This window comes from Tenrec ecaudatus, chromosome 1 (assembly GCF_050624435.1).
Source record: "Tenrec ecaudatus isolate mTenEca1 chromosome 1, mTenEca1.hap1, whole genome shotgun sequence".
Lineage (NCBI taxonomy): Eukaryota > Metazoa > Chordata > Mammalia > Afrosoricida > Tenrecidae > Tenrec > Tenrec ecaudatus.
The window spans coordinates 255,314,728-255,342,503 of record NC_134530.1 but is presented as its reverse complement, the minus strand read 5'-3'; the positions used below and the strand labels follow the sequence as shown (position 1 = coordinate 255,342,503).

At 34.7% G+C, this 27,776-nt stretch overlaps 1 protein-coding gene across 4 annotated transcripts in view; it reads right to left on the bottom strand.

The window, feature by feature from the left end:
* CDC42BPA (CDC42 binding protein kinase alpha) overlaps positions 1 to 27,776 on the bottom strand; it is a 318,565-nt gene that overhangs the window by 58,046 nt on the left and 232,743 nt on the right. For 2 of the 4 annotated variants that reach the window (XM_075531439.1, XM_075531457.1), the window contains 5 exons: positions 27,609 to 27,757; positions 25,448 to 25,539; positions 20,915 to 20,991; positions 12,003 to 12,041; positions 2,235 to 2,318 (listed from right to left, as the gene is read on the bottom strand). In XM_075531439.1, the coding sequence (XP_075387554.1) occupies positions 2,235 to 2,318; positions 12,003 to 12,041; positions 20,915 to 20,991; positions 25,448 to 25,539; positions 27,609 to 27,757 (441 nt within the window). The remainder of the gene's footprint in view (positions 1 to 2,234; positions 2,319 to 12,002; positions 12,042 to 20,914; positions 20,992 to 25,447; positions 25,540 to 27,608; positions 27,758 to 27,776) is intronic. The other 2 variants (XM_075531449.1, XM_075531467.1) reach the window with 1 other exon arrangement.

Genomic DNA, 27,776 nt, shown 5'->3' with positions numbered 1-27,776 from the left:
TGTTGTTTTCCTTGTTTATTCTTTTTAGCATCTATTTATGTCTTTCCTCTTTAATCTACGAATTTTTTATCATTACCTCAAGTATGTCCTATTCAGTCTTTCCTTCTCTTCTACAAGTCCTATGTAATAACTGATACGACTTCTGTCTTTATCTTTACTTTTGCATTCCATCTCATCCTCCATGCCAGTAATTTTTTCTATATAGATACTCTGCTACTAAATCCACTTATTGGGTTCTTTATGTTTTCTTTTTTTAAAAAAATGTTTTCTTTCTCTTTTTTTAAAGCACAGTTATATTTTCATGTCACCTGTTTCCAATTTATTTTCTTTCATACCATCCTTTTCCTACCTCACCTTATCATTATGCCTTATGTTTGCAATATGCCAATATGCTTACTTTAAATTTATGTTCTATCTGGCCTCAAAAATTTCCCTTTATCTACATAATTCAAGGTCAGCTTATCATTTTTTATATAACATACTTTGTATGCATTTTATTTGTTTCTCAGATCTATCGATCTCTCTTTCAATATATGGTTATAACATTTGGGTTCAGGAGGAGAAAATGTGCTTTTGTAATTTCTGAAATTTCATCTTAAAATTTTGAGATAAAGAAATAAATCGTCATGTCCTACCATACAGAATAGTTTAGTCTTATCTATTTTTAAAAGAATAAAAAATGGCTTTAACTCAATTTTCATCATCTTTCCTATTAGTTTTTTTAAATTAAACTGAATCTCAGATTCTTTAACAAGTAGTCTCAACTTAATGCCTGCCTTATGACACATTCCCAAAGAACTGTTCTTTACTAAGAGACTTCAAAACATTGGATGTAAACAGATGAAACAAAACAAATAGAAACAACTTTATGTATCATCCTCTCTCTCTGAGTGATTATAGTTTTTTCTTAAAGGATTTTTTCAACTTTTTTTTAAATGGGAAGTTAATACATATATCATGTTCCACAGTTCAGTCACATCAAGCAGTATTGTACAATTGCGACCACAGTCAGTTTCCAAGCATTCTTTTCCTTCCTGACTCCTGACATCGGCTCCTTTTTACTACCATGCCCCTTTCCACCACTGTGAACCCAGAAACCCTTATTCTTGTTGCTGTCCCTATATGTTCATCAACCCTGGGTTTCATATACTGAGAAACATAACAAAAATTTAAGAGGGTGACTCTCTTGACACATTTGAGATAAACCCCAATAAGAACAAACAAAAAATACAGAAAATGTTGAAAACCAGATCAGGTATAACATGCACCAGAGGGGGAAATTACCTGACAAGGTTTTAACTGTTCAAGGAAGGTTCATCTTTTTATCATTGCTCCAATGCACTCTGTTTAGTACCTATAGACTCGTGTTTAAGCAGAGTTTTTCAGCACATTTTTAATGCAGTTTTATGGTAAAATTAGATGCTTCACTGATACTCAGGTCGGCTTACACTCGAGTATACACAGTAACTAATTTCCTCCGATCCCTCTATTATGGACAGAGGGAAATAACCAGAGGCTTACTTCTTTCTATGTAGCTCCCACAAAGCTGTCTTAGGCTCCCACTGTCATCCATAGCCTTCTACAAACTGGATTCTCACAATTTAGGTTCTGGTACTATTCCTTTTTCTGACTTCGGATATATGATACACAATCCTTCGGTGACTGATGATGGTGTGCTTCTTCCATGTGAACATAGTTGACATCTCACGTAGATGGCTGCTTGTTTGGAGACAAGCCTTTAAGACCCCAGACACTACTTTATGTGATCTCTGGGCACCATCTAATTTCTTTACCACATTTTGTCATAGCACCATACCTTCTGTGTTCCCTTCCTGAGGATGAGTATGGAGCAGAGTCATGATGTACGAAGTAATTGTTCTTAAGGTGGAGCTAGGGTTTAGTGCGAGCCCCAAACCCATTCCTGGATCTATGTTTTTTAAATCTGCCTTTGACTCTCTTTCAAAGCCTCATTGTTAAGTTATGGTAGAGAGTCGTATCAATGATCTTGGGGGTGGGGTGGGATGGGGGGTGGCTGGTACTAATTTTTTAAAGCCTTGTTGAGGGAGGAATATTGGGCAAATGTAGGCTAAAAAAAATCACAGGATTTTTTCTAAACGTTTCAATATTTGTAACTTTAAAGACACCAACAGCATAAATTACATTTACACAATACAAAAGAAACCCATTCTCACTGTTTTAAAGGAGCACACTATGTTTATAACCAGGCCAAGTACCTTAGGTGGAAAGCCAGTTGAACCAGGGCATCCCTTTTTCCTTAGGGTTGGTGTGTGAGCTGGAAGTGGAGTACTGTCTACAGTCTGAACCCAGGGGCAGAAAGGAGATAAATGTCATGAAATATTCCATATATTTCACATAACACTAGAAACAAATCAAAGTAACAAAATAAAACCAAACAAAATATAAATTAAGCAGATATTCTAGTTAACAGAAAAATGTTTCAATGAAGATAAATTATTCACAGCAATGATAATTTAAATTTCATCCTACAATCTCTACAGAGGAAATATTTGCTAATTGCTAAAACTCATTTTAGAAATAAAAAATAAACTGGAAAAGAACATCACAGAAGAACAAAATGGCAGCATGTAGCCTATAAAAATAAGGATATCCATTTAAATGTGTTCTTAATTTGCTATATTTGCTATATGAATTGTAAAACTTATCAGAATCACTGGCTATATTTATGATAAAAATTATTAAAAGACTCTTAAATCACTGACTTTCATATATACCCATACCTGACTACCCATTACCTATGAGGAATATAATTCTTTGAACTTGAACATGTTTAAAAAGAGAAGTTAGTGAGTTTTGTGAAGAAAGAAATTTCCAAAGAAAGGCATAAGTGAATAAAATTGTCTTCTTCTATGTAGTATTACAGGAAGATAGTTCTGTGACTGATTGAAACCTGTGGTTTTACTGGATGTTACTGTGGGGAAAACAAAGATACTACCTAATTATCCAGACAGAGATAGAGAATGACTTGCCATTCCTCCCAAATGTGAAGAAAACCAATTAGAGAAAAAAAACAGAGTTATTATATAATGTTACAGAATGTTTAGAAATATTGAGAGAAAAATGGATGATCCTTTTTTGCCTTTGTGGCTGTATATACCTCTGAAAGCAGAGTATTTTATTTCTTTGAAATCAAATTGTGTCGAGCTTCGGTTTTCTATTTAATTCTAAGTTTAAGTTTTATTTACTTTTAAACAGCTTGAGAAAAGTTTTTAACTTAATGAACATGTAAAAGCTATCCATTAAAGACAACATAAACATTAAAAATCTCTTTAAAATAAGAACCAATTCATAGAATTTTGTTAATGGATCATTACAACATTCACAAAAAGATCAATTACTAGAACTAAAGAGAATAAAGCAAAGTTTGCTGGATTTAATACCAACAACTTTCATAAATAGCAGCAACACCCAATAAAAAATATATTTTTTAAGAACTTCATCACTGAAACAACAAGACTTTAAAGATACCTAGAAACAAATCTCACTACCAATACATAATATAGTCATGAAAAAAATGAGATTTTACTGAAGGGTACATTAGAATCTTAGAAATAGATCTATATTCATAAAAAGACTCAATCCCACAAAAGTGTCAGTTCTCCACATATTAACCCACAAGTTCAATGTAATTCTAATCAGTAGACCCACAGCGAACTGAACAAATGTTCAGAAGTCATATAAAACTGAAGTCAGATAAACCAGAGTCATATAAAAACTAAAAAGTCAGGAAGAATGAGGTAGGCAGGACTGGCTTATTTTACTAAGCATTAAAGCACAGTAATTAAGACAATGTGGAATCAGTACAGAAAGAGACAAAAAGAGCAATGGAAAAGAATAGAGAACCCCCAAACCAACACATGCATATGAGGCAGAGACAGCATAAAAAATGGGCAATGAAATATATGAGAGTTAATTGTGTATATGGAAAAGATTAGAACCCCACTTCCCTTACTATATAACAACATATTTCAGCTTATTTTTTCTAGCATATAAATATGTAATGGTCATAAACACATAAAAGCTGAATTTTAAAACATTAAGGAGAAAATACAGAAGAAAATGTTTATGATCTGTGTATAGGAAAGATATGCTTTAAAACAACATGAAAAGAAGTCATAAAGGAAGATTATTAAATCTATTTGAAAATTTAAAATTCCGTAAGATAAAATGACTCTGCTAAAGGGAAAAAAAGCCATAGATCGACTGAAGATATTTGTAATGCACGTAGCTGGCAAAGGATTAGTATGTAGATTATATAAAGAACACAACAACCACAATAAGAAAAATATATAACAATTGACAAAGGACATAACAGGCAAATCAGCAATAGCTAATAAACAAAAAGAGAAGCTCAATACCACTGGAAACCAGATAAATGCAAACTAAAATGAAAATGCCACTCTACACCTGTTAGATAGGCCAGAGTTAAATTTCCTCTAGTTTCTTAATGCTTCCTCCCCCCACCCACTATCATGATCCGAATTCTACCTTACTGGCTAGACCAGAGAATATACACAGGTACAGATAAGAGCTGGAAACATAGGGAATTCAGGACAGATAAAACCCTTAGGAACAAAATTGAGAGTAGCGATACCAGGAGGGTATGGGGAAAGTGGGGAGAGAAAGGGGGAACAGATCACAATGATCTACATATAACCCCCTCCCTGGGGAATGGACAATAGAAACGTGGGTGAGGGGAGACATCACTCAGTGTAAGACATGAAAAAATAATAACAATTTATAAATTATCAACGGCTCGGGAGGGAAGGAGGGAGGGAGGAAGAAAAAATGAGTAGCTGATACCAAGGGCTCAAGTAGAAAGAAGATGTTTTGAAAATGATGATGACAACAAATGTACAAATGTGTGCTTGACACATGGATGGATGTATGGATTGTGATAAGAGCTGTATGAGCCCCCAATAAAATAATTTAATAAAAAGAAAACATAGGCCAGCGTTTATATTGATAGGATTGAGGGCTGACAAGAATAAGGGGAAATGGGAAATTCTCCACACAAGGCTAGTGGCAATGAAAATTGGTTAAGCCACTTTGAAAGACAATTTGGCAAGATTTAAAGTTGACAATGGATACAACATAAAACCCAGTATTTTCACTTGTTTGTATGAACACTAAAAACACTGAACTCTTGACACATGCACAAGCAAATAGGTATAAGGACGTTCACTTCAGCACTTGTTGTAACAGCAAAAACTGAAAACAACCTAAGCATCCATTGATAAGATGATAAAAATAAACCGTGGTATGTTCATACAATAGACTATTTCTTAGCAGCTTTAATAAATAAACAAAATGGGCATGTATTTGTGTAAAATAACCTGGAAAGCAAAAGGCTGAATGAAAAAAATTTCAGAATGATATTTGTGTACATTTTAAATGCATCTCAGGCACACTATACATTGTTTATAAATACATAAGACACAAACATAAAGCTAAAGTAGGGAAGAGAGAGTAACTGCTGGATATTTAGGTATGTCTCGTAAAGGACAGGGGGGGAGATATGTAGTTGAAGATATTCCAACTGTTTTTGTAATATTTTCTTTCTTAAAAACTCTGAAAAAATGGGGTCCAACATCCCCATATCTAAAACCTGTGGATGGAGGTTTTAAGTGTCTCTGTGTTATTATTAGTTATATTTGAAAAATATCCAACCTTATAAACATGCATAAACCCAAAGTAGTACAACAATTTTAACCAAAACAGCATAACCAGTCTGAACCTGACTTATAAGGTACAGCTGATTTCACATTGTTTTTGAAATGAGTTTACTTGCTTTTTGTGGACTACTAGACACAATGGAGATGTAATTATTGGAAGCGAGGGGTTCTGTGTGAACTGTAATGCTGAGAGAAAAACCAGAATTGCATCTTTGTGGTAGGACAACATGGCCTGAGGTCCAATACATCATTAGGACATGTTGAGGAGGCGGTCTTGGCTATGAGAATTGGCCAACTGCCTGTTTCAAACCATTGATAGGCATAATGTATGACTATAATACTGTTTTTGTACTATTAGAACAACTTAGTTGAATGACCGTTTCTGATTTTCTAGTTAAAATAAGTTACAAGTAGTAGCAATTTTGTTTTTAAGTTCTATTTCTTATGTAACAAATTGGGTAAATCATGGCTTATTAAATTTTTAGAATTAAAATGAGAATAATATCTAGTACTACCATATACCTATGGAGTTTATATACAAAATTTATCTTTCTTCTGTTCTACATAGTTCTCTAATTAAAATAATGGATGTATTTACAGTTAAATAAAACTTATTTCGGGTTGAATTTTCAGGACAGTCTCTACTCCTACCTAGATTGTCAGTTACCTGTATTATGACTTAACAAATATTTGATTAAAAGAAGAGAATTCACTAGTTTTTGCTACAAATCTCCTTTTCCTAACACATGTGAAAAGTCGTGGAGCAAAACTGCTCCAATGACGTAACTGGACTTTTACTGGATGTTTGGAGTCTGTATGTGCATTGCTGCTCTCAAAGGGTTGATAATGATAACATTTCTTTAAAAAGGTGGTTAACAAATTTTAATTTGAAAATTCCCATTAGGGATATATCATTATAAACAACATAACCAAAAGGAAAAGAAATAAAAAAACAAAATAAAAAACATAACCACTAGCTTTAATATAAACAAAAATTAAGATGACAATAGTTAACAGAAGAGTCTTTAATGTTGATCTCGTACTTTTAGCTATGATCTCTAACATATATATTATACTTGTATTCCACAAAGAACTCTGATACTCCAAAATAAATTGTGTCTGGAGATAAATGCAGCATATGGAGTAAAGGTATGCACTTAAGATTAGAGAGGCATGACTTTGTGCCAGGTATTAAAGTTCATTTTTCTACTAGGCGTTAAAGTAAAAATACCCTAACCTATTAGCTCTGTATTGTCAAACTAAACTTTAAAAATGTGCAGCAGCAGCAATACTAGCATTACATTCAATGTCTTAGTTTAAACTATTTTTAGAAATGCTTTGGAATAAAATTTAGCATACAGCTATTTGTATGGTGTACGCTGATTAATAGTATAATTGGTTTGACAATATTCAAAATTATTAGAATTTAAAGTGAAAGGCTATGAAGGCAATCTTGGAAGGAGAACTCATTCGATAGCAGGAACAATGCTTACATCAGAAGATAAAAGCCAATAAAGAGAGCAGCAGCATTCAAAGGAACTTAAATATGCACCAACAATGAGGTTCCTCCTCTTTTGCTTTATTACTATCATGGTTCCTATTTTAAGGAGAGAGACTGATAAATACAGTACTCACAACTTAGAACTGCCATTGAGGAAGATCTTGGTACATTCAAGAAAATGTTTAGACAAAATAGAATTTTTAGAACACTGATTAATACCGACTCTTGTACTTTGAAATAAGTGGATTAAAAAACCTCTTTAAAATATGAAATGACAAATTCTTGTGAATAGATACACCTGGGGAAAAATGTTTGCCAAGATACTAACTTTTCAGTCCAGTTTTCAGTCAAACAGAACTCTAGGCATCTAGCTTCATCTTTAAATGCAAGTTGTGTTCTCAAACTGGGGGGCTCCCCATGGATAGTTAATGCAGGAGTCCTGAGAGTACAATGGGTTAAGGACTGGGCTGCTAACTGAACAGCAGGGAGGTCAGATTCACCAGTCGCTTCCAGAAGAAATGACAGCTCTGGAAACATACAGAGCCATTTTACTCTGCTCTTATTGAGTTGATAGGAGTTGGTTTTCAACTTGATGGCAGTTTGCTTTATAATTATTACAGATTATGGATTTATAACATAAAAAACAACTTCCAATCACTAAGAAATATTTTAAAAACCTATCAGGTGTGTGACAGCTACAGGGACTAATTAGTGGGCATTAACCATCCATGTAAGGTCTCAGGAAGTGGTGGCCATAAGCTGCTTCCTGTCCCAAAGCTGATTGTTAAAACACTTGCGAGCACATCTCATGGTCTTGTGAAGATGCTTTTGATGTATCAGCAAGGGATGGATGGTAGGCAGGGGAACACCCACCACCACAGCTTGCTCTGTAGTTACACCAAGTGGTGAATTATGAAGGTTTTTAGTATTCAATTCTTGGCCCTTCTGAAGAATTATTGTCACCTGTGAAAGTATTTTTGGCCTAGCTTTTTTACTTATCAAAAGAAAAGAAAACAATAGGAGTGAGAATAGATTAAAAAGAAAATGTAATCCCTTAGCTGAATGAGGTAAAATCTGTTTATTCAGAAGGAAAACACTTAAAATTCAAAAGCAACCCAATACTAAATGAAATGAAATAATGAAAGTGACAATGATAGTTTTTTAGAGCTGACTCCCTTAAAGAAAAAGTTAATTCCACAGATTACACAAGATCAAGTTCATTTTAACAAAAAATTAAAGATATATATATATATAGTAGTAATAGTTTGAGATAGCATTAATTGAGCATTTAAAAATTTGAGTGGTGCCATTTACAATGATACTGATTATTTAAAAAAACTGTGAGTATATACTTGAAATTTCAAACAACAATTTTCTTTTCTAATGTGTGTTTCTCATAAAGACAAGAAACAAATTTTGGTAAAGATGAGTAAACCCAAGGTAAAAATGTTTTGGATATTAAACTTAAAAATATTAGATAAAATCCAGAAGTTTCCAAAGATTTTACAAGAAGACAATATCTAATAATGTTAATTGATTTTAATATTTCACTTCTTTTCCAGGGTACTGCCAGTGTAGACAATGTTTCAGAAGACATTTAGCAATAAAAATTTTACAACTACCACTTATAAAGACATTTCCTTTTACAAAATTTTAATTATCACCACTCAGAAGGTTTTAAAAAATATTTATGAATTTTAACTATAAATGTTTACTTATACATTTATAATCCACTAATGAACTTATTTTATTCACTAATAAACTTTCAGAATACTCATTATCATGATTTTAAAACAGCATAAGGTTAATGTTAATAATTATTGACAATGGCTCTGTATGCTATGATAGCAGAGCAAAAACTAGTTATTTTTCTACAAAGTACTTTAAAATCTCCTAAATATATATAATCATTATTAACACTGTATTCAAACTAAGGAAGTTAAAAAGTTTGTTATGCAAAGTATTAAGACACTAAGTATAAGCAACTAATTGAATATTGAAATAAAAACTAAAGAATATGATATAAATCAATAGTAGAAATTGCAATTCGATAATTGGGTTTATGAAAATAGAACGATAAAGTGAGGAAAATGATGAAATTCAATTTTCCCTGTTTTTGGTTAATATTTTCCCAAGTAAACATACTTTAAGAACTTATTCTGATGAATATGCATTAGAAACATCGATACACCAATACTATTTTACTTAAAGGTTAATATTAATAAGAAGCAAAAAAGCTTAAGAAAGAAATGTCAAAAAAGGTTATTAGTACTGTTAGCCATACTTTATCACCCTCATGCAAAATGTCCACATTGAAATCCTGTGAGGCAATTAGACTCTGTCCTATAGGTATGACCATCAGTTGGAGCAGATTTGAGAACTTGTTTTTATTTTTAAGACTAGTATATGTAATAAAAATGTAACTTATGTTTATAAAAAATTAAAATTACTTTCAACCTTGATTTGAATACCTACTCATGAGTATTTACAAATATCTAAAAAAACGTTTTTAACATCTATCCCAAACTCACAGGAGCACTGGTGGCATAGTTGTTACATGTTGGGCTGCTAGCCCTGTGGATGGTAGTTTGAGCCGCTCACAGGGAGAAAGACCAGGCTTTCTACTCCCATGAAGTGTTAAAGTCTAGGAAATCCAAAGTGGGGTCACTCTGAGCCAGTACTTACTAAATGGCAATAAGAGTGCATTTATCGCAAACTCAATAGGAACGATTTGAAATGTGGCATTCCTTACTTCTTATTATTTACTAACAAAACCATGGAATTTTCCCTAGCCTTCTGTATTCAGATATTAATAATACAATGCATAACAAATCATTCTTATACAATGTTTAACTAGCACATTTACCAATCATCTAAGTATGCAAATTAAGAGTAAAAATAAGAATTGTTAGTTTTTGGCTAAATGTGGCTTCTTTATTCCATACAGAATAAAGCCTTAGAACCTTATAACTGCTATTTCACTCAAAAATTCTTATTTTAATATTCACGATATTCGTATATGATGGATGGCCAAGAACCATGGAACTCTGCAAGTCAACTGGGATGATACTACGATACTAAAGGTCTGGTGAGGTATGCACTTGGCTCCTATCTGAAAGATCCGCAGTTCAAAATCACCAGCACAGGCCTATGGGCGAGAGTTGAGGCTTTCCATTGCCATTAGAGTTCCACTCTTGGAAACCCACAGGGGCAGCTGCACCCTGTTCTTCAGGATCGTTATGAGTGATTCAATGGCATTGAGATTTCTATTTTAATAACGATACTGAGAAAGTCAAATCCTCTGAACTATAGTCTTATATAAAATAGGTAGGTAAAAACTCAGTGAATTTACAGGATGATTTAAACCTAATACAACTGAGCACAGAATCTTAGTCTTCACTATAGAGGTTGTATATTATAGCTAATATATCATCACATTTAATAAATCCAAACATACAATGGTTTTAACTACCTAAAAATGTAAAACAAAAAACAAAAACCAGCAATCTTTCCATAAGCCTAAGCAATGAGCTTCAAATCCGAGACGGTAACTGAACTCTGTTCCACTGGCCATCGTCTGGCCATACATAGCATTTGCATAGAAACTGCTTATTATTAAACTAGCTTGAAAATCAATGCTATACTACTATTATCCTGCTTACTTTAAATCAACCTCTGTCACACTAGAAAGGCAGTAGCATAAGAAACAAAGGATCACCCTACTCTTTCCTTTCATCCAGAGCCAAGATAATTCTCTGATCTGGAGCTTTCTATGAATCCTGGATTAAGATCTAGATTAATTCCAATGCTCATATAAAGCTGGCAGGTGAAATTTAAAAATTGTACCTAGCTCTGATGACTTTTAAAATTGTTACTATTTTATATTGCATGTGGAAATCAAAGCAAACAATCTCAGCTAGCTCACTGCTCTGCATCTGAGGAATACCCATGTGTATATAGTGGTGTTATAGAGGGGGCTGGTTTAGAAAAACTTGAGAACTTTCCATAGAGAAATGGCTGGTCTATCTCAGATTGAGAAACAATGAGCCAACTTGAGCAAAGATATTTAAAGTATGCTATTATAACAAAATATACATGAACCTTTCAAAATATACATGAACCTTAGAATTATTTTAGATTATAAAGAATTTATTAATGTACTCACAAAACTATAAATATAAGAGGATTTCAAAATGTTAGTGGAAAAATCAAAGTTAGTGAAAAAAATGAGAGTCTCACAAACTTTTGAAAGGTCCCTTGTATATATTTAAGGACTATTCTTTTGAACTATATGAAAAGTATATATGTACATATATAAAACAAATTCATATAAAATCACAGATAAAAAGATCTGTAATGACTGAAATCTTCTTAAAAGTTTAGATAATATGAATTATTATGTTATCTATTTAATTAAAATGTTTAAGAAGTCTCTCTATATATTTTCTTGGGCCAGATTCTTATTTACTTTACATTTGCTAGATTTTGGAAGCCTATTTTACGTTTATTCCCTCCACCCGAATAAAAATACAAAAGACATCATCATTTTAATAGGTTAGTTGGCAATAGAAATTTATGTGAACACTGCTAAAGCTTTGAGGTCAAAATCAAAATGCAAACAAAGAACTCCCCGCAGAAGCAGAGCAGCAACAGCAAGAGCAACAGCCCAACACATGCAATCAATGTACTATAGCTCACTAAAACGTTAGCATGTTCTGCAAACACAGGCAAACAGACAGGTGGTGGGGCAGAAGCGGTGATAGGAACACAAGGTGCAATCATCTTACACGTCTGCCTTTGCTAGCTGGAGTACAGGATGAAGAGTGCTTCAACAAAGAAAGGAGAGTACTGTATGTTACAAATATTACACACGAACACTCTCAAGGACTACTAGTATGCTAGTAAAGTATTTAATACACAAAGCCACATCTTTTGATAAAATCAAAGTACACTTATTTTCAAATACAATTAGATGATAAGACAGTAAAAAAATAGACAGTGGTCAAGACTAAGCTTATAATATAGTTTTCACAGGACTGAGCACAAATAATAACTTATAAAATAAAGCTCTGTAAACAAACAGTGGACAATTTCTTTTCTGGACAAATTTGTAGTGGTAAATTGAAACGTACCAGAGGAAAAAAGAACCCAAGTAAATCTGATTCAGTACTGACAGGTAATTAACAAATTATTGAATTAACTAGCTTTGCTTCAGTCACTTACATACCCAGCACATTTTTAATCTTTTCATAGATGATATTTTTAATACTAAGAGCTAAATTTTAGCTTAGAGCTATTAACAATGAACTAATAGCTGTAACATTCATAGTCAAGAGGACAGTCTATAGCATCCTGACTACCCACTCAACTTTGTAAAAAGAGATCTTTAATTTTCAGACATTAAAGAATTAAGTATTAAGGAAAAAGTAAAAATTATCTCAAAATATTTTTCAAGTTTTTCTGTAAGCACTAGAGTTTCTCAATTATGAACCAAACCTTTTAAGTGAATTTTTATATTCAATCCAACCTATTCATGGATAGTTTACATCAAATACTATGCAGACATAGGGATTAGAAGATAAATAGGGCAATGAGGGATTTTTTTTGGTATTATTAACATAAGTATTTTGAGGTTTAAATCTTCAACTGGTTTATCTTTGAATCTAACATTATGCATAATATAGTAGTAAAAAATCCAAACTCACTCCCATGGAGCTGACTGCAACTCACAGTGGCACTACAGAACAGGACTGCTCCTGAGGGTCTCTGAGCAGGCTATCAATCCTTATGACAGCAGACAGTCTCATCTTTCTCCTGAGTAGTGGTGGGTTTGAACTACTGAAAAGCCCAATGCCTAGCCCACAGGCCACACGGGTATCTTAGTCTAGTACTATGTGTATAAAACACGTTAAAATACTTAACATACAGCAACTTTTACTTTCTAATCTATCCTTATTGCCAGAGTCTAAAATGAAATAGATCAAGAATACCTCAAAGTAAATATATTACCACTATGGTGGTTAATTTCATGTCAACTTGAAAGATATATAAAAGGGGTGCTATTCAACCTGTCTGTCAATCAGGTCACAGGCTGATGGTGCCTTGGTACCTTTCTCTGAGCATGACTTTCTCAGAAGGAGGAACTTGAGAACCTCCCCCTCTCTCTCTGTCTTCACCTTTTGCTGGCCACCCTGGTTGCTGCTAGAGACCTAGTGATATGCCTATCGTCATTGGATCCATAAGACTTTGCACCCACCAGCCTGTGATGTTCTCACAATCTGCACCATTGCATGTGGCTGCATGAGTCTGAAGAGGGACTTATGGAATAGAATCAGACTTATCGACTTGAGTTGGATTGACATATAATTACTTCTTCATATAAAACCCTTTTGTACACATTTATGAGTGTTAATGGATTTGTTTCTCAAGTAATTAGGCCTAACACAACCACTATAAGAACAAGTCAACATCGCATCTTTTATAATATTTCTGAATTTAGAGAACAGCCTATTTTCTAAGCTGGCGTAGTTTAAAGGATTCCTGGTGGCAGTGGGTTACATGTTGGGCTACTAATTGCAAGGTTAGCAGTTTGAAACCACCAGCTGCTCAGTGAGAGAAAAATGAGGCTTTCTACTTCCATAAATATTTACAGTCTTAGAAACCCACAAGGGTATTTCTAGTTTGTGCTATATAGGCTACATAAGTTGGGATGTACTTGATATCTGTGAGTTTTGTTTTGTGGTTGTTTAAAGCTAATGATGACATGAAATAACAGCCTAGATAGAAATCAAACTTCTACTTTTATGTTTTTAACAGAAAAGGATGGCTTATACTTTTTCTTGATGCAATTAATCAATCCCTCTGTCTCCCCTTTCACATATACACCCTCAAAGACCATGTTTTTCTATAACTATTGAAATGGCTTTATTTGCAAACACTGAAAATCATCACTGTGTCTTAATATGTAGTCAGATATAACTAAAAATAGCTATTTCATAGCTAGGTCTATGAGTTGTCAAAAAAATTTTAAGGATGCAATATTGAGGTAAGTACATAAAATCAAACCAAAAGCAATTTACTATATACATGTACAATTTGACTAACAACTCTTGATTCAATTAATAAATTTCAAAGTCTTATTTAATAAAATATCAAATAATCACATGGACTATATAGTCATCTTTATTTCTACTTAGATTGCCTAAATATATTACCATATATAATATAAAATTATATACATGTAATAATATATTGCCTAACTTGAAGAGCCATATATGATGATCTTGATTGCCTAAATATATTACCATATATAATATAAAATTATATACATGTAATAATATATTGCCTAACTTGAAGAACCATATATGATGATCTTAAGTGTGAGAGCTTCTGGTCAGATGGTTTTAAATACATTGATAAAAGTTTATTTCTCAGAGGGAGCTAGGCCTGATTTTGGCCATATGATTAAAAAATCTTTATAATGCATGTTTTAAAAGTCTGTTTCCCACTAACTGACATATGATTAACTTTCTCCAGTTGTAACTAAAACTATGCTGTGAAGTCTCACACAACCATATAATTAGTATGGTACATAAAACAATCCGGACTTGATTTGCTCCTTAAAAATCCAAAGATGTAACAGAAAACAAGCTATAGTAACACTAAGTATCTTAAATGCTAAACCCAAGCACACCAGAAATTGAAAACTATGATTCAAAATATCACGTGACTATGCTTTGGGGATAAAGTGATAGTAATTCTGAGAAGAATAGTCATGATTGTTAGCTATGAAGAGGAATAAGATACTTGTGCTCTTAAGTATAAATTGAGAATATAAAATAGTGAAACGTGGGTGCTAGCCTTCCTTTTGACAGATAAAAATAATGTTCCAAATATATGAAAAGTATGGAGTGATTCATATTGGCGGTGGAAGAAGGGTCAGTAGTGAAGAGCTAAGAAAGCAATTAAGTGAAATTGAAAGGGAAAAATAAAAAGGAAAAAGAGCATATAGCAAGAGTGAAGAACCAGCCTATTTATTAATAACAAGCTCATAATAACCAACATCAATGAGGGCCTTACATACATTGTTTCTTTAAACTAAGTCTTCAAACAACCTTGTGAAATTGATGCTGTTATCATCCCTATTTTTCAGATGAGCAAATAAGAGCATAGAAAGGTCAGGTGCCATTATGGAAATCGATCTGGCGACATCTAAAACAGATGGAAATCGCGCTACCATATAACCCAGCAATCCCCCTACTGGGCACATACCCAGAAGAGGCAAGAAACAAACCACAGCCAGACGTTTGTGCTCCAATGTTCATCGCGGCACAATTCAATTTCAAGGCGTTGGAAACAACCCAAATTTCCATCAATGGATGAATGGATTAAAAAACTGTAGTATATCCATCAGTGGAGTATTATGAATCCCTTAAAAAGCAGTGACGAAGGGGAAAGAGGGAGAGAGAAGGGAGAACCAATAGCAATGATCAGTACATAACAATATACCCCTCTCCCCGGGCAAAACAAAAGAAAAACATGGGGAAAGGGAGATGGCGGATGGTGTGAGATATGAAAATAATAACATTTTGTAATCTATCAAGGGGTTGGGGGGGGGGAAGAGGAGCTGATACCAAGGACACAATAGAAAGTAAATGTTTAGAAAAGAACGGCAGCAACATATGTACAAATTTGCCTAATGCAAGCAATGTATGGATTGTAACAAGAGTTGTAAGAGTATGCGATAAAATGTTAAAAAGAAAATAAATTCTCAAAAACAAAAAAATAAAAAAGCAATGATGAATGCATGAAGCACATCATTGCATGGGAAGAATTGGAAGAAATTATGCTAAGCGAAGTAAACCAAGCACAAAAGGACAAGTACAACATGAGTCCGCTGAGGTAAGCTTGAAAAGCAAAAAGGGACACGGGAAAAGCTATTATATTGCATACATTCCCGGGGTGAGGTCCAGGTACTATGGCAGGGGCCAGACCCAATCCAGGGATACATATGGCAGCCAACTAAAAAGGAGGTGAAAAGAAATAAGAAAAAAAAAGACATGGGTGGCTGGGGAACAGGGCACTAACCCACCCAAGGGGGAGAATACTACTTATATTTGCACAGGAGAGGGAGAGAAGAGACCAGACCTCCACTTAGTGTGTCAAATACAATGAATGCAACATACCGGCATGAAGCAGTGAACCAATAGAAAGGTGGGCTGTGTCAGCCCCAAGCCCAGCTACATGGACCCACCGGGTACAACAGAGGAAAGCACTGAAGCTACTACAACTTGGAGGAAAGGGAGTGTCTGATCAGAGCACAGGGGAGCAAGCTAAAGGGGAAGGAGAGAGAAAGAGAGTGGAACACTTCCTGGCCCACCACGCCCAGAGGATGATATTCCTGCTCAGAGCAGCCAATGCACAGAGAAGACCATACGGCCTGCCCACTATGAGACACAACGTCCCTCACTGACCCCATAGCACTACAGGGGACAACAATGGAGACACAGTGTAGAAATTGTGCCTCATCTGACCCCACCACACAAAGGCAAAAAATTAATGGTGTGCAACATAGCAGCAAAGGGAGCCGAGCAATCAAGTCCCCGATAAATCCCCCAAATAAGATTTTGGGGTTAGGGTATGGTAACCCATCAGACTCGACTAGAAAATACTGATAAAAGTCAACAAACAGACTGGGAACTATTTATAGGCTTTTTTTGGGGTCGTTTTGTTTTTGGTTTTTGTTTGACTTTGCTTGGTTTTGTTTTTGTGCTTGTTATAGTTTTTGCATGTACATCTGGATAAGATAGGCGGGAAAAACAGTCTGGAGGATAAAAAAACGGGACAGACAGTTCCGGGGCACATGGGAGAGGGGGTGGTGCAGAAAAGGAAGTGGGGAGCCACAAACCCAGGGACAAAGGAACAAGTGATCTAAAATTGATGGCGAGGCGGGTGGAGGATGCCTGGTGGGGCTTGATCATGTACAATGTAGCCAAGAAGAATTACTGAAAACCAAATGAAGGTTGACCATGATAGTGGGACAAGAGGAGAATAAAGAAAATGTAACAGAGGAAAGAACAAGGAGGTAAAGAGCATTTATAGTGGTCTAATACAGGTATGTGCATATGTAAATGTATTTATATATAACGATAGAGAAATAGATCTATGTAAATATAGTTATATGTTAAGTATTAAAGTAGCAGACAGACATTGGGCCTCTATTCAAGTCCTCACTCAACGCAAGAACACTTTATTGTAATAACTTGGCATTCTGTAATACTCACCTTCCTGACACAGTTGCTAAAGACAAAATGGGTGCATAAGCAAAGGTGGTGAAGAAAGCTGATGGTGCCCAGCTATAAAAAGATATAGTACCTGGGGTCTTAAAGGCTTGAGTAGAAACAAGCGGCCAGCCAGCTGAGAAGCAACAAAGCCCACATGGAAGAAACACACCAGCCTGTGTGATCATGAGGTATTGATGGGATCAGGTATCAGGCACCAAAGACCCAGAACAAAAAACCCTATCAATGTGAATGGGGGGATGGCAGAATAGACTCAAAGCCCATCTGTAGACAATTGGACATTCCCTCACAGAGGGGTCAAAAGGAGATAAGCAGTCAGGGTGCAGTATAGCACCGACAAACCATACAACTTTCCTCTAGTTCTACCCCAATTCTACCTTACAAATCAGGCCAGACTGGAGCATGTACAGATAAGAGCTCACAACACAGGGAATCCAGGACAGATAGAATCGAGGACAGATAAACCTTTCAAGACCAATAATGAGAGTAGGGACACCAGCACCCAGAGGTAGGGGGAAAGTGAGAGGATAAAGGGGGAATTGATCACAATGATTGACATATACCCTCCCAGCAGGACGAACTGAAAAGGAGTGAAGGGAATAGTGGTTGGTGTAAAACATGAAAAAAATAGTAACTTATAAACTATTAAGGGTTCATGAGGGAGGGAGGGCAGGGGAGGGGGAAATAAGCTGATACCAAGGGCTCAAAGTAAAAGAAAATGGTTTGAAAATGATGATGGCAACACGTACAAATGTGCTTGGCACAATGTATGCATGTATGAATCGTGATAAGAACTCCCAATAAAATGATTTTAAAAAGAAAGGGTAGGTAATTTGCCCCAAATCATACATACACTTAAAAAGTTGATAGATGGGATTTGAACTAGCTTATGTGCTTAACCAGTATACCGGGAGAAGGAAGCAAATGAGGGGACACCAAGTGTGTGTGTCTGCTTGTAAAGATTCAGACAACCTTGGAAAACTCAACCCCTTTTACCAGGATTCTCTTTATAGTGCTGTAGGGAAAGGAATGGAGAAGAGATTATTAAAAATATAGTGGAGAAAACAATGATATAAGTTGCTCAAACATCTTTCTATTCTTTTAAAGGTGAACGATAACTGTATGGAAATACCCTATTGAGAATGTTAATGCTCTAAACAGGCTGATTAGACCATGGGTGACAGGTTTTTGTGTGCCAACATGGCACCTGTAGGAAGATATGGGTAGAGTTTAGTCTGCCAATTAGGTTGTAGCTTGATGACCTCATTTGGAAGTACCACTCAGATAAATGGCTCGCTGTAGGTGGGCCACTCTCTCTGCCTTCACCTTCCTGCTATGGAGTCACTCAGAGAGCTGCCAGAGCCCCTGCCATTGGATTCACAGGGCTTTGCACCCACCAGTCAGTGATGTTCCTGCATTCTGCATCATTGCACGTGAGTTTGTGAGCCTGAAGAAGGACTTATGGACAAGTATTGGACTTATAAACTAGCATTGGACATGTGGACTTGAGTTGAACTGGGCTGGGATGTTTTCTTGATACATAATGACCTCTGGATATACAGCTCTTCCTTCTCACTACGAGTATCCCTGGACTGTTTCTATAGTCAACACACCACCGGTCTAACACACCACGCAATATCACTGTACTAAAGAGTTTGCTTTCTATTGTACTGAACAGCCAGAATAATTCTTTATCTCAAGAGTAATAAAATACATTCTTCTTAGGAAGAAAAGGTTAGCATTTTGGTCTAATTTATTTCAAAATTAAAAAAAAACACCTTTCTGGGTAAAAAAAAGACTCCTATAGTGGAAAATTTTTCTAAATACTCATCTGAATACAGTACATGTTCTATTTAACAAAATATGTGAGAAAAGCATGTAAAGACTTTCCATTGGCTTTAAAACAGCTTAAAAACATTGTATTCATCAATTTCTGGAAAAAAGGAGTGAAATAGGGTAATAAAATGTTTCATAACAGCGATTACTGTCTGATTAATGTGGAATAAACCCATGCATATTCTAGGCAGTTAATAAAGAAGATGAATGATATATATTTTATACAAATTTCTCACTTATTAAATTTACAGATTTCAGGAGAGAAAATGATACTGATAACTTTAGAAGAGAAATTATTAAAACTTGATCTGTATTATAGTACTCCACTGGTGTGCAATGGTAAAATATATAATTTAATAACAAATATGACTTTCTTTAAATTATGCCACCAGAGGATTTACTTTTACCAATATGGAAATAAAACAATAAAGTGCTGAAAAGTGAAGGGGAAAGTAAATAGCAATCAGCAGGAATAACAAAAATGAACAATTATTTATATAGAGAGACAAAAAATCAAATAAGCCTCCTAGTCTTTGGAAATGTTATAAGCAAATAGAAATATAAAGATTCTCCAATGGCCAAAGCCTTTTAAAAAGTATATATTTTACTTTATTATGCTTGATGAGAGGTACTTCACTATACTTAAGATATGAAAAAAGCACATTTTTACTCATAAAAATTTTTGAAGTATAGTATTTCTATTAACTGACTTCATTATTGAGAAAATCTTCAAATAAATTCACTGATCTTTTACTCAAGGATGCATTGATTTGAAATTCAAAGACTTACGTCATCCAAAAAAATCAATCAGTAAAGATGAGGAAGAAAAGGAATCCTATTTAAAAAATATAGCAATAAAAAATAGAAGATATGGATGAAGCAATTCAATAAGAACAAATAATAATTTGTAAAACAACTGAAAGGCAAAGGATATTAATTCAAATAAATGAGCAAAGTAGTCACTGTCATTATTTGTTAACAAACTTTGAAACTCAACAATTGCTAGCAAGATGATTTTCCCCCTCTTCTCTAAAGGAATAAAATATAATTCTATAGTCAAAACTTACTAAGATGAAGCTTAGAACAATCCTTATCCAATTACATGTAAGCACTTCAGAATGTAACTCTGCTTCTATTTTTTTCCAGAGAATAAATTCTTGAAGATAAGTTATATGTGCTCCCTGCTGTATCTCCTGCACTTAGAACACCGTGCTCCACACAGATGCACAATTATTATTTGTCACACAAAGATAGACTCACTAACTTAAATTTTCTGAGAAAAAATATACTTGGCATCATAAAACTGATGGTTTTTTGAAAATTTCACATTTTTCCCCTCCAGCACTAGATAAAATCAGTGTCAAAACTTATTCTAAACGTTGGAAAATGTTCTAGTCTTAGTTTCTTAGGGGATGAAATAATATTGCTTTTAAGTTTAATGACTCTAATGCTAAATACCTTTCTTAAATGTTTTATTAAATACATATGTAATTATTGCTTACATAAAATGCAGAACACATCCCTTTCTGGGTGTTTGTGTTTGTATAAGATTCTGTACTTACTTCAAATTGATCCAGAGCATCGGTAGGCGTATTCAAAAATGCCAAGAAAGAATGCTGTGAGTCTTGGTGCTCTATACCTAGAAAACAGCAGCAATTTTTTTAAAACTAGAACAATTACAACTAATTCCCATGGATAACCTTTCCTGTCTAAATCTATTAAAAGCTATTCACAAACTACTATATTTCATACATTACCAATATTGCTTTAAAATATCACTTCATAGATCAATTAAATCACTTCCTATGAAACACGACTTCTCTCCTGATTAATTTGGGTTGTTTAGTTGCTGTCCTCATACTGTTGCTGTTGGTTCCTGTCACAGTGATCCTGACGCACGGTGGCCCATGGACACAGAGCAGTGCTGCTCCAGGGATCTCTTGGGGCCACGGCTTGTCAGAAGCAAACTGACACGTGTGTCTTCAAAGGTGCCTCTGGATGGGTGTTGAGTCACCAACTTTCAGTCTGTCGTTTAAGACTTAACTCTTTTTCCCACAAAGTACATCAGTTCAAACAAAAACAAAAGACCACATTAAGTCATTCAGTAGATTTGAGGGAATTTAAAAAAATAGGGACCTGTTTATATATGATTTTTTTAAGTGAATTTATCATCAAAAAGTTTTTTGTTTTAAAATCTCTTATCAAGCACATAGTGTGTACTGATTAATAGAAATAATCTCTTATAAGGAAGCAATTAATTGATAAAATAAAATTATTTAATGAAAAAAATTGTCAAGGTATTAATCTGATTCAAGGTATTGTTTAAAGATGGACAGAATTTAAATTCCAGTTTTTCTCAGATGAATTTTTAAAATGTTATATATATATTATTCCTTGAGTATATTATTAAAGTATATAACTTCCAAAATAACTCTTAAAATGTACATATAAACATCTCTGTCATGAACTGATTCTGTAAAAACCTGTGTATAGGGATAGAATAACTTGCTCGTTAGGATTTCTGAGCACAAATCTTTGTGGGAACAGAGCTTCATCTTTCTCCTGTAGAGCAGTTGGTAGGTTTGAACCACTGACCTTGCAGTTAGCAAAACATATGCTTATATTGACATCCAAACACCAGGGACGACAACTCAGAAACAACAAAGGACACATTTTTCTTTCCATCTGCTTAGTGATTTTCAGATTGCTTTCTAAATAAAGACCTTAGTTAGGACTTTTTGGTGGCAGAAATGTTTAAGCGATAAGCTACTAAATGAAAGATTGGCAATTCAAACCTCTAGAGGCAGCTCTGGAGACAAGCTTAGCTACCTGCTTCTGACGGGCAGCTTTGAAGGCCCTTAGTCGCCTTATCTGCACCCATTTGGTCAGTCACCTTGCACTGACTAACAGCTTCTCAGCAGATAAGCAGATACTGGTAAGCACGCGATTCAGAAATTCTTTAAATCTATCATCTGTAAACCTCTATAGATGTTTCAATCTATAAACATTTAGGAAGAGCTTATTCATGCCAAACACAGTTTTAGGCACTGGGTATGAAACAGTAAACAAAGCAGAAAAAAATCCTTGTATCCATTATGTATTATATTTACGGAGTATATTATGTACTGACAAATAAATTATATTTCCTGCAGTATTGAAAATATAAATACAAGGTTAACATGCTCTCTTCAACCAATTCGGTCAACCCTCTTTCGTCAAGCTCACATCTATTCTAAAAATGATGCTGGCACCGTTTCCTCGTCTATAACAAGTTGTACTCTACATTTGTCTTTCTCCCATATATATTGCCTCTAGAACTGTAGGTCTTATGCATTCTTTCCCCTCTTGCCACTAAATAATGCACAAGCAGCTTAAAAAGTTCATGGAAAAATTCCATTATCTTTTAATCACCTTTTCTCCACAAACTTTTTGAAGCCCCTTAGTATTTCCCTTCCACTTAGCATGGCTGACTTGTGCCTCTCATCTGAGTTTTTATTTCCTTTTTCTTGGCTCTTTACCTTTTCTTGGTCATTAAATTCAATTAAAAAGATTTTACTGGGGAGGGGGGAGCGGGGAGGGAGGGGAAAAATAAGAGGACCTGATGCAAAGGGCTTAAGTGGAAAGCAAATGCTTTAAAAATGATTAGGGCAAAGAATGTACAGATGTGCTTTATACAATTGATGTATGTATATGTATGGATTGTGATAAGAGTTGTATGAGCCCCTAATAAAATGTAAAAAAAGAAAAGAGGGGGGAAAAAAGAGAAAATGATTAGGGCAAAGAATGTACAGATGTGCTCTATACAAATGATGTATGTATATGTATGGATTGTGATAAGAGTTGTATGAGCCCCTAATAAAATGTTAAAAAAAAAAGATTTTACTGACCATCTAATTTTCATGTTAGTTCCATCATGTGGTTTGTATCTACCCTCCACAATTTTAACAGCAGTCAGCTACCTTTACCTTTTGTCAAGCACATAGCATGCAGTGACAAGGAGAAATTGGTTTTATCTCACTCTGGCACAGGGCTGCAGAACAAAGAAGCACACATGTGTACCAGAAAGGCCCATTAAATAACTCAATATTGAGTTCTTTCTCAGGAAAATGAACTGTTCGTAATTGTATACCAGGTCATTAAAAGTAATATTCTGAACTTCTTTTCATTAAATCTTTATACATTTATTGCTCAACTTACGGGAGGACTGTTTAAGAAGCTCATATAAAAAACCATCCAGCAATTTGAGTTAATTTTCACTTTGATGGACAAATGCTTAAATGTTTAAAAAACTGGTAATAAATCTTGGTAATTTTCACAGGGCAAGCAAACTAAGAATCAAAAATGGAAGAAGATGCCCAAATATTTCTTCACTATTGAATTGACCTTTTTTTTTTTTTTTTTTTGCATAAAACAAGATTGTATGTTTTCAGCGTTTTCTTCCTCCCCCTCCCCGATTGCTAGCAGCTCCGGTGTGTGTCATTCTCCCCAGCAGAGGTGGGGGTGGGTTTGAATTGACCTTTTAATGATGAATTAGACTGATCTTAAGTCATTTCATTATCATTTTCTCAACTACTGGTGGATGAATTATCATCAAGGTTTCATACAACAGAAATGACACGCTAAAAATTATTTTTAAAGTACCATTACTAATTTCTTAAAAGTTAACATACATTGTAATTATCATAGTGACTATATTTAAAAACACATTGTCATTATCATAGTGACTATAATATTTAAGAATATAAGAAAACAGAGTATAAAATAAGTTTTTATCGATTACAAATATAATATTCATGAATCAGACCATGACTAAAAAAAGTCAGATTTATGGCAATATGACCATTTCTAAAAAGTTACATTAAAATCTTAGTATGAAATCTTCAAACAATGAATGTTAAATAAGATAAAATTACTTAAAGAACAGCTTATCTAGTTGCCTATAGACGGCCTTCGGGTCCCCAATCTGCACTACCTCTCATTCACAATATGATTTTTTGTTCTTTGATGCCTGATACCTGATCCCTTCGACACCTTGTGATCACACAGGCTGGTGTGCTTCTTCGATGTGGGCTTTGTTGCTTCTGAGCTAGATGGCCGCTTGTTTATCTTCAAGCCTTTGAGACCCTAGACGCTGTATCTTTTGATAGCCGGGCACCATCAGCTTTCTTCACCACATATGCACACGTTTGTGTTCAGCGATCATGCTGGGAAGTTGAGCATCATGGAATGCCAGTTTAATAGAACAGAATGTTCTTGCATTGAGGGAGTACTTGAATGGAGGCCCAACATCCATCTGCGACCTTAATACTAAACTTATAATTATATGCACGTAGATCTATTTCCCCATCATCATATATAAATGCACTTACATATGTACATGCCCGTATTTACAACTCTAGAAATGCCCTTTGCCTCCTAGTTCTTTCCTCTATTTCCTTTTACTTTCCTCTTGTTCCACTATCATGCTCAGCCTTCATTTGGGTTTCAGTAATTCCTCTCTGTTACATCTACCTTACAAATCCAGCCTGATCAGAGGAAGGACATTAGTACAGGTAAGAACTGGAAACACAGGGAATCCAAGACAGATGATCCCTTCAGGACCAGTGGTAAGAGTGGTGATACCGGGAGGGTGAGGTAGAACGGGGAAACCGATTACAAGGATTAACATATAACCTCCTCCCTGGGGGACAGACAACAGAAAACTGGATGAAGGGAGACGTCAGACAGTGTAAGATATGACAATATAATAATAATTTATAAATTATCAAGGGCTCATGAGGGAGGGGGGAGGGGGGAAGGAAGGGAAAAGGAGGAGCTGATATCAAGGGCTCAAGTAGAAAGCAAATGTTTTGAGAATGATGAGGGCAACAAACATACAAATGTGCTTGACTCAATGGGTGTAGATAAGGATTGTGATAAGAGTTGTACGAACCCCCAATAAAATTATTTTTTTAAAAAAGAACAGCTTATCAAAAATGGATGCTGGTTCACAACACTGGTTATGTGACCAGCTCTTACACTTAGACCGTCAGTTGGCTGAGCCATAATAAAACGTACTCAAAGTAGCACAGCGATAAAAACACACATTCTCATACCCTTTTCAGACCTAAGATCTTCAGTGTCCTTTATCAGTTGCTCGATTTCTGCTAGTAGTTCCAAGTTCTTCTTCTCAGAATCTGTTAGTTTACTTAAATAAGAGTGAAAAATATGTGATTAATTTTCATAACTAGTAGTCTTCTTGTATATAATTAGACTTATTTGGTTTAAATGTCAAATTAAATTAAAAACAAAACAATCAACCCCTTTACTGTTATTCCTATACCCAAGTGACACTACAGGACAGAGAGCAGCCCCATATAATTTCCAAGGCTATAAATCTTTATGAAAACACATTGCTATACTTTTCCCTCAAGGTGTGGTGATGGCTTTCAAATGCCAACCTCTCAGTTAGAGGCTCAGCAGTTAACTATTGTGCTATCAGGGAACCTTCCATATAAATCCTGCTGCTCTTGACTACATTCTGACTCACTAACATTCTACAGAAGAGAGGTGAACTGCACCACGGGGTTTTGGATGTTGTAAATATTTAGAGCAGTCTCCTCTTCCACAGCGGTTCTCAACCTGTGGGTCGCGACCCCTTGGGGGGGCGGTGTCAAACAACACTTTCACAGGGGTCGCCCGATTCATAATTGTAGCAAAATTACAATTATGAAGTAGCAACGTAAATAATTTAATGGTTGGTTTGGGGGGGGGGGGTTCACCACAACAAGAGGAACTTTATGAAAGGGTTCCGGCATTAGGAAGGTTGAGTGAGAACCACTGAGCTAGGCAGTGGCATTTGAACTACTTGGTCTTCAGGTTATCAGGCCACCACTTAACCCACTACACCACCAGAGCTACAACGTATCTTTATGGAAATACAGTTTTATTAGAACACAATCTTGCTCGCTCATTCAAGTGCTGTCTATGGCTGCTTTTACACTACAATGGCAGAATTAAATAGTTACGTTATAGACTACAAGCCCTCAAAGCCTAAAACATTTACTTTCTGCCTTTTTTAGAAAAAAAGCTGGGGAAATAAATTATCAAATTAACAAGAGAATATATAACCAAAAGTTCATTTTAAAATTCTGTTAATGGTCTCTTCACAAGAATCTATGAAAGTGGAGCAAATACGTGAATGAGTTTATAATTTTAAGTGTGACATAGCTCTAATTTATGAACAGATGCATGTCCATATAAGAAGATCATACCTGCTTCATATTAAAACACAGAAACTGACATTCAGAAATTTCATACAGGGGTCATTCATATTTTTCAAAAAGATTTTTTGTCTTCCTTTTCAATGTCTCACAAGTATATATAAGTAAATAATATTTATATCTAGATTACTTATAATAAAATTAATAATACAGCAGGGTGCCATGAATAGGGTCTCTTATTTGATATAAAACAGTAATGACTGACAGTACGAAGGCTTCTCATCACTACAAACTGAGTTTGTGGGCTTACATTGCTTTCCTTCTCAGCTTTGGATTTGGAAACTCTGGTATTTCAAGAAACAAATGGATTCCTTGTGACTTGAATTATGCACGTTTTGTCTATATCACCTATACTGACTTAATGTTTTATCATGTTTATAGCTAATTTTATGATTATTATTTTGTCATTTATATATCTACAGTATAATTTGTTATATTCTTTTGATAACAAAGGTATGTACTAATTAGTTAAATGACCCAGAGTTTCTAGAATGTACTTTTAAAAATACATGTAGGACCATAGAAAAAATAATGTAATTAAAATATATCATTATGAAACTTATAATCAATTGAATTTTCATTGTGAAAGAGAAGATACAAAAAAAAGAGAGAAGCTACAGTTTTCAGATCACTACATTGTGCTGTAGCTGTATGTTACATTTTAATACTAATATGGTAACCCTGGACGTGAAGAAATTTAGATTAAATATACATAAAATTTTAGAATCAACTAAATGTATAAACAATGGAAAAAGTAAACAATGGTGTATTACTTAACAATATAAATTCTATTTTATGAAGAAACAAGAAATAAGGCTGTATTAAAATCCCATCACTAGAGCAAGAGTTGGAAGTTTCATCTATTATGAAATTTTTATAATTTTTAAAGGTCATTTAATAAAAAGGATAGACAGGAAATTAAATATAATTTCGTTTCAAATATTTTTGACAGGCTTGGGAATTATCCTTATTGGACTGTATTATTAAATCTTACCATTCTGTTATGATGTTAGATGCTTTAACTTTATTCAGTTCTTCTTGAATGGCTTGTTTGGCTCTTATTTCCGCATCTAGAGCTGACTGCAACTCCAGTCTTGCTGACATATCCAGTTTTGCAAATCGACGCATCTTCCAGGGCATATCCTAAGGAGTAGTACAGCAA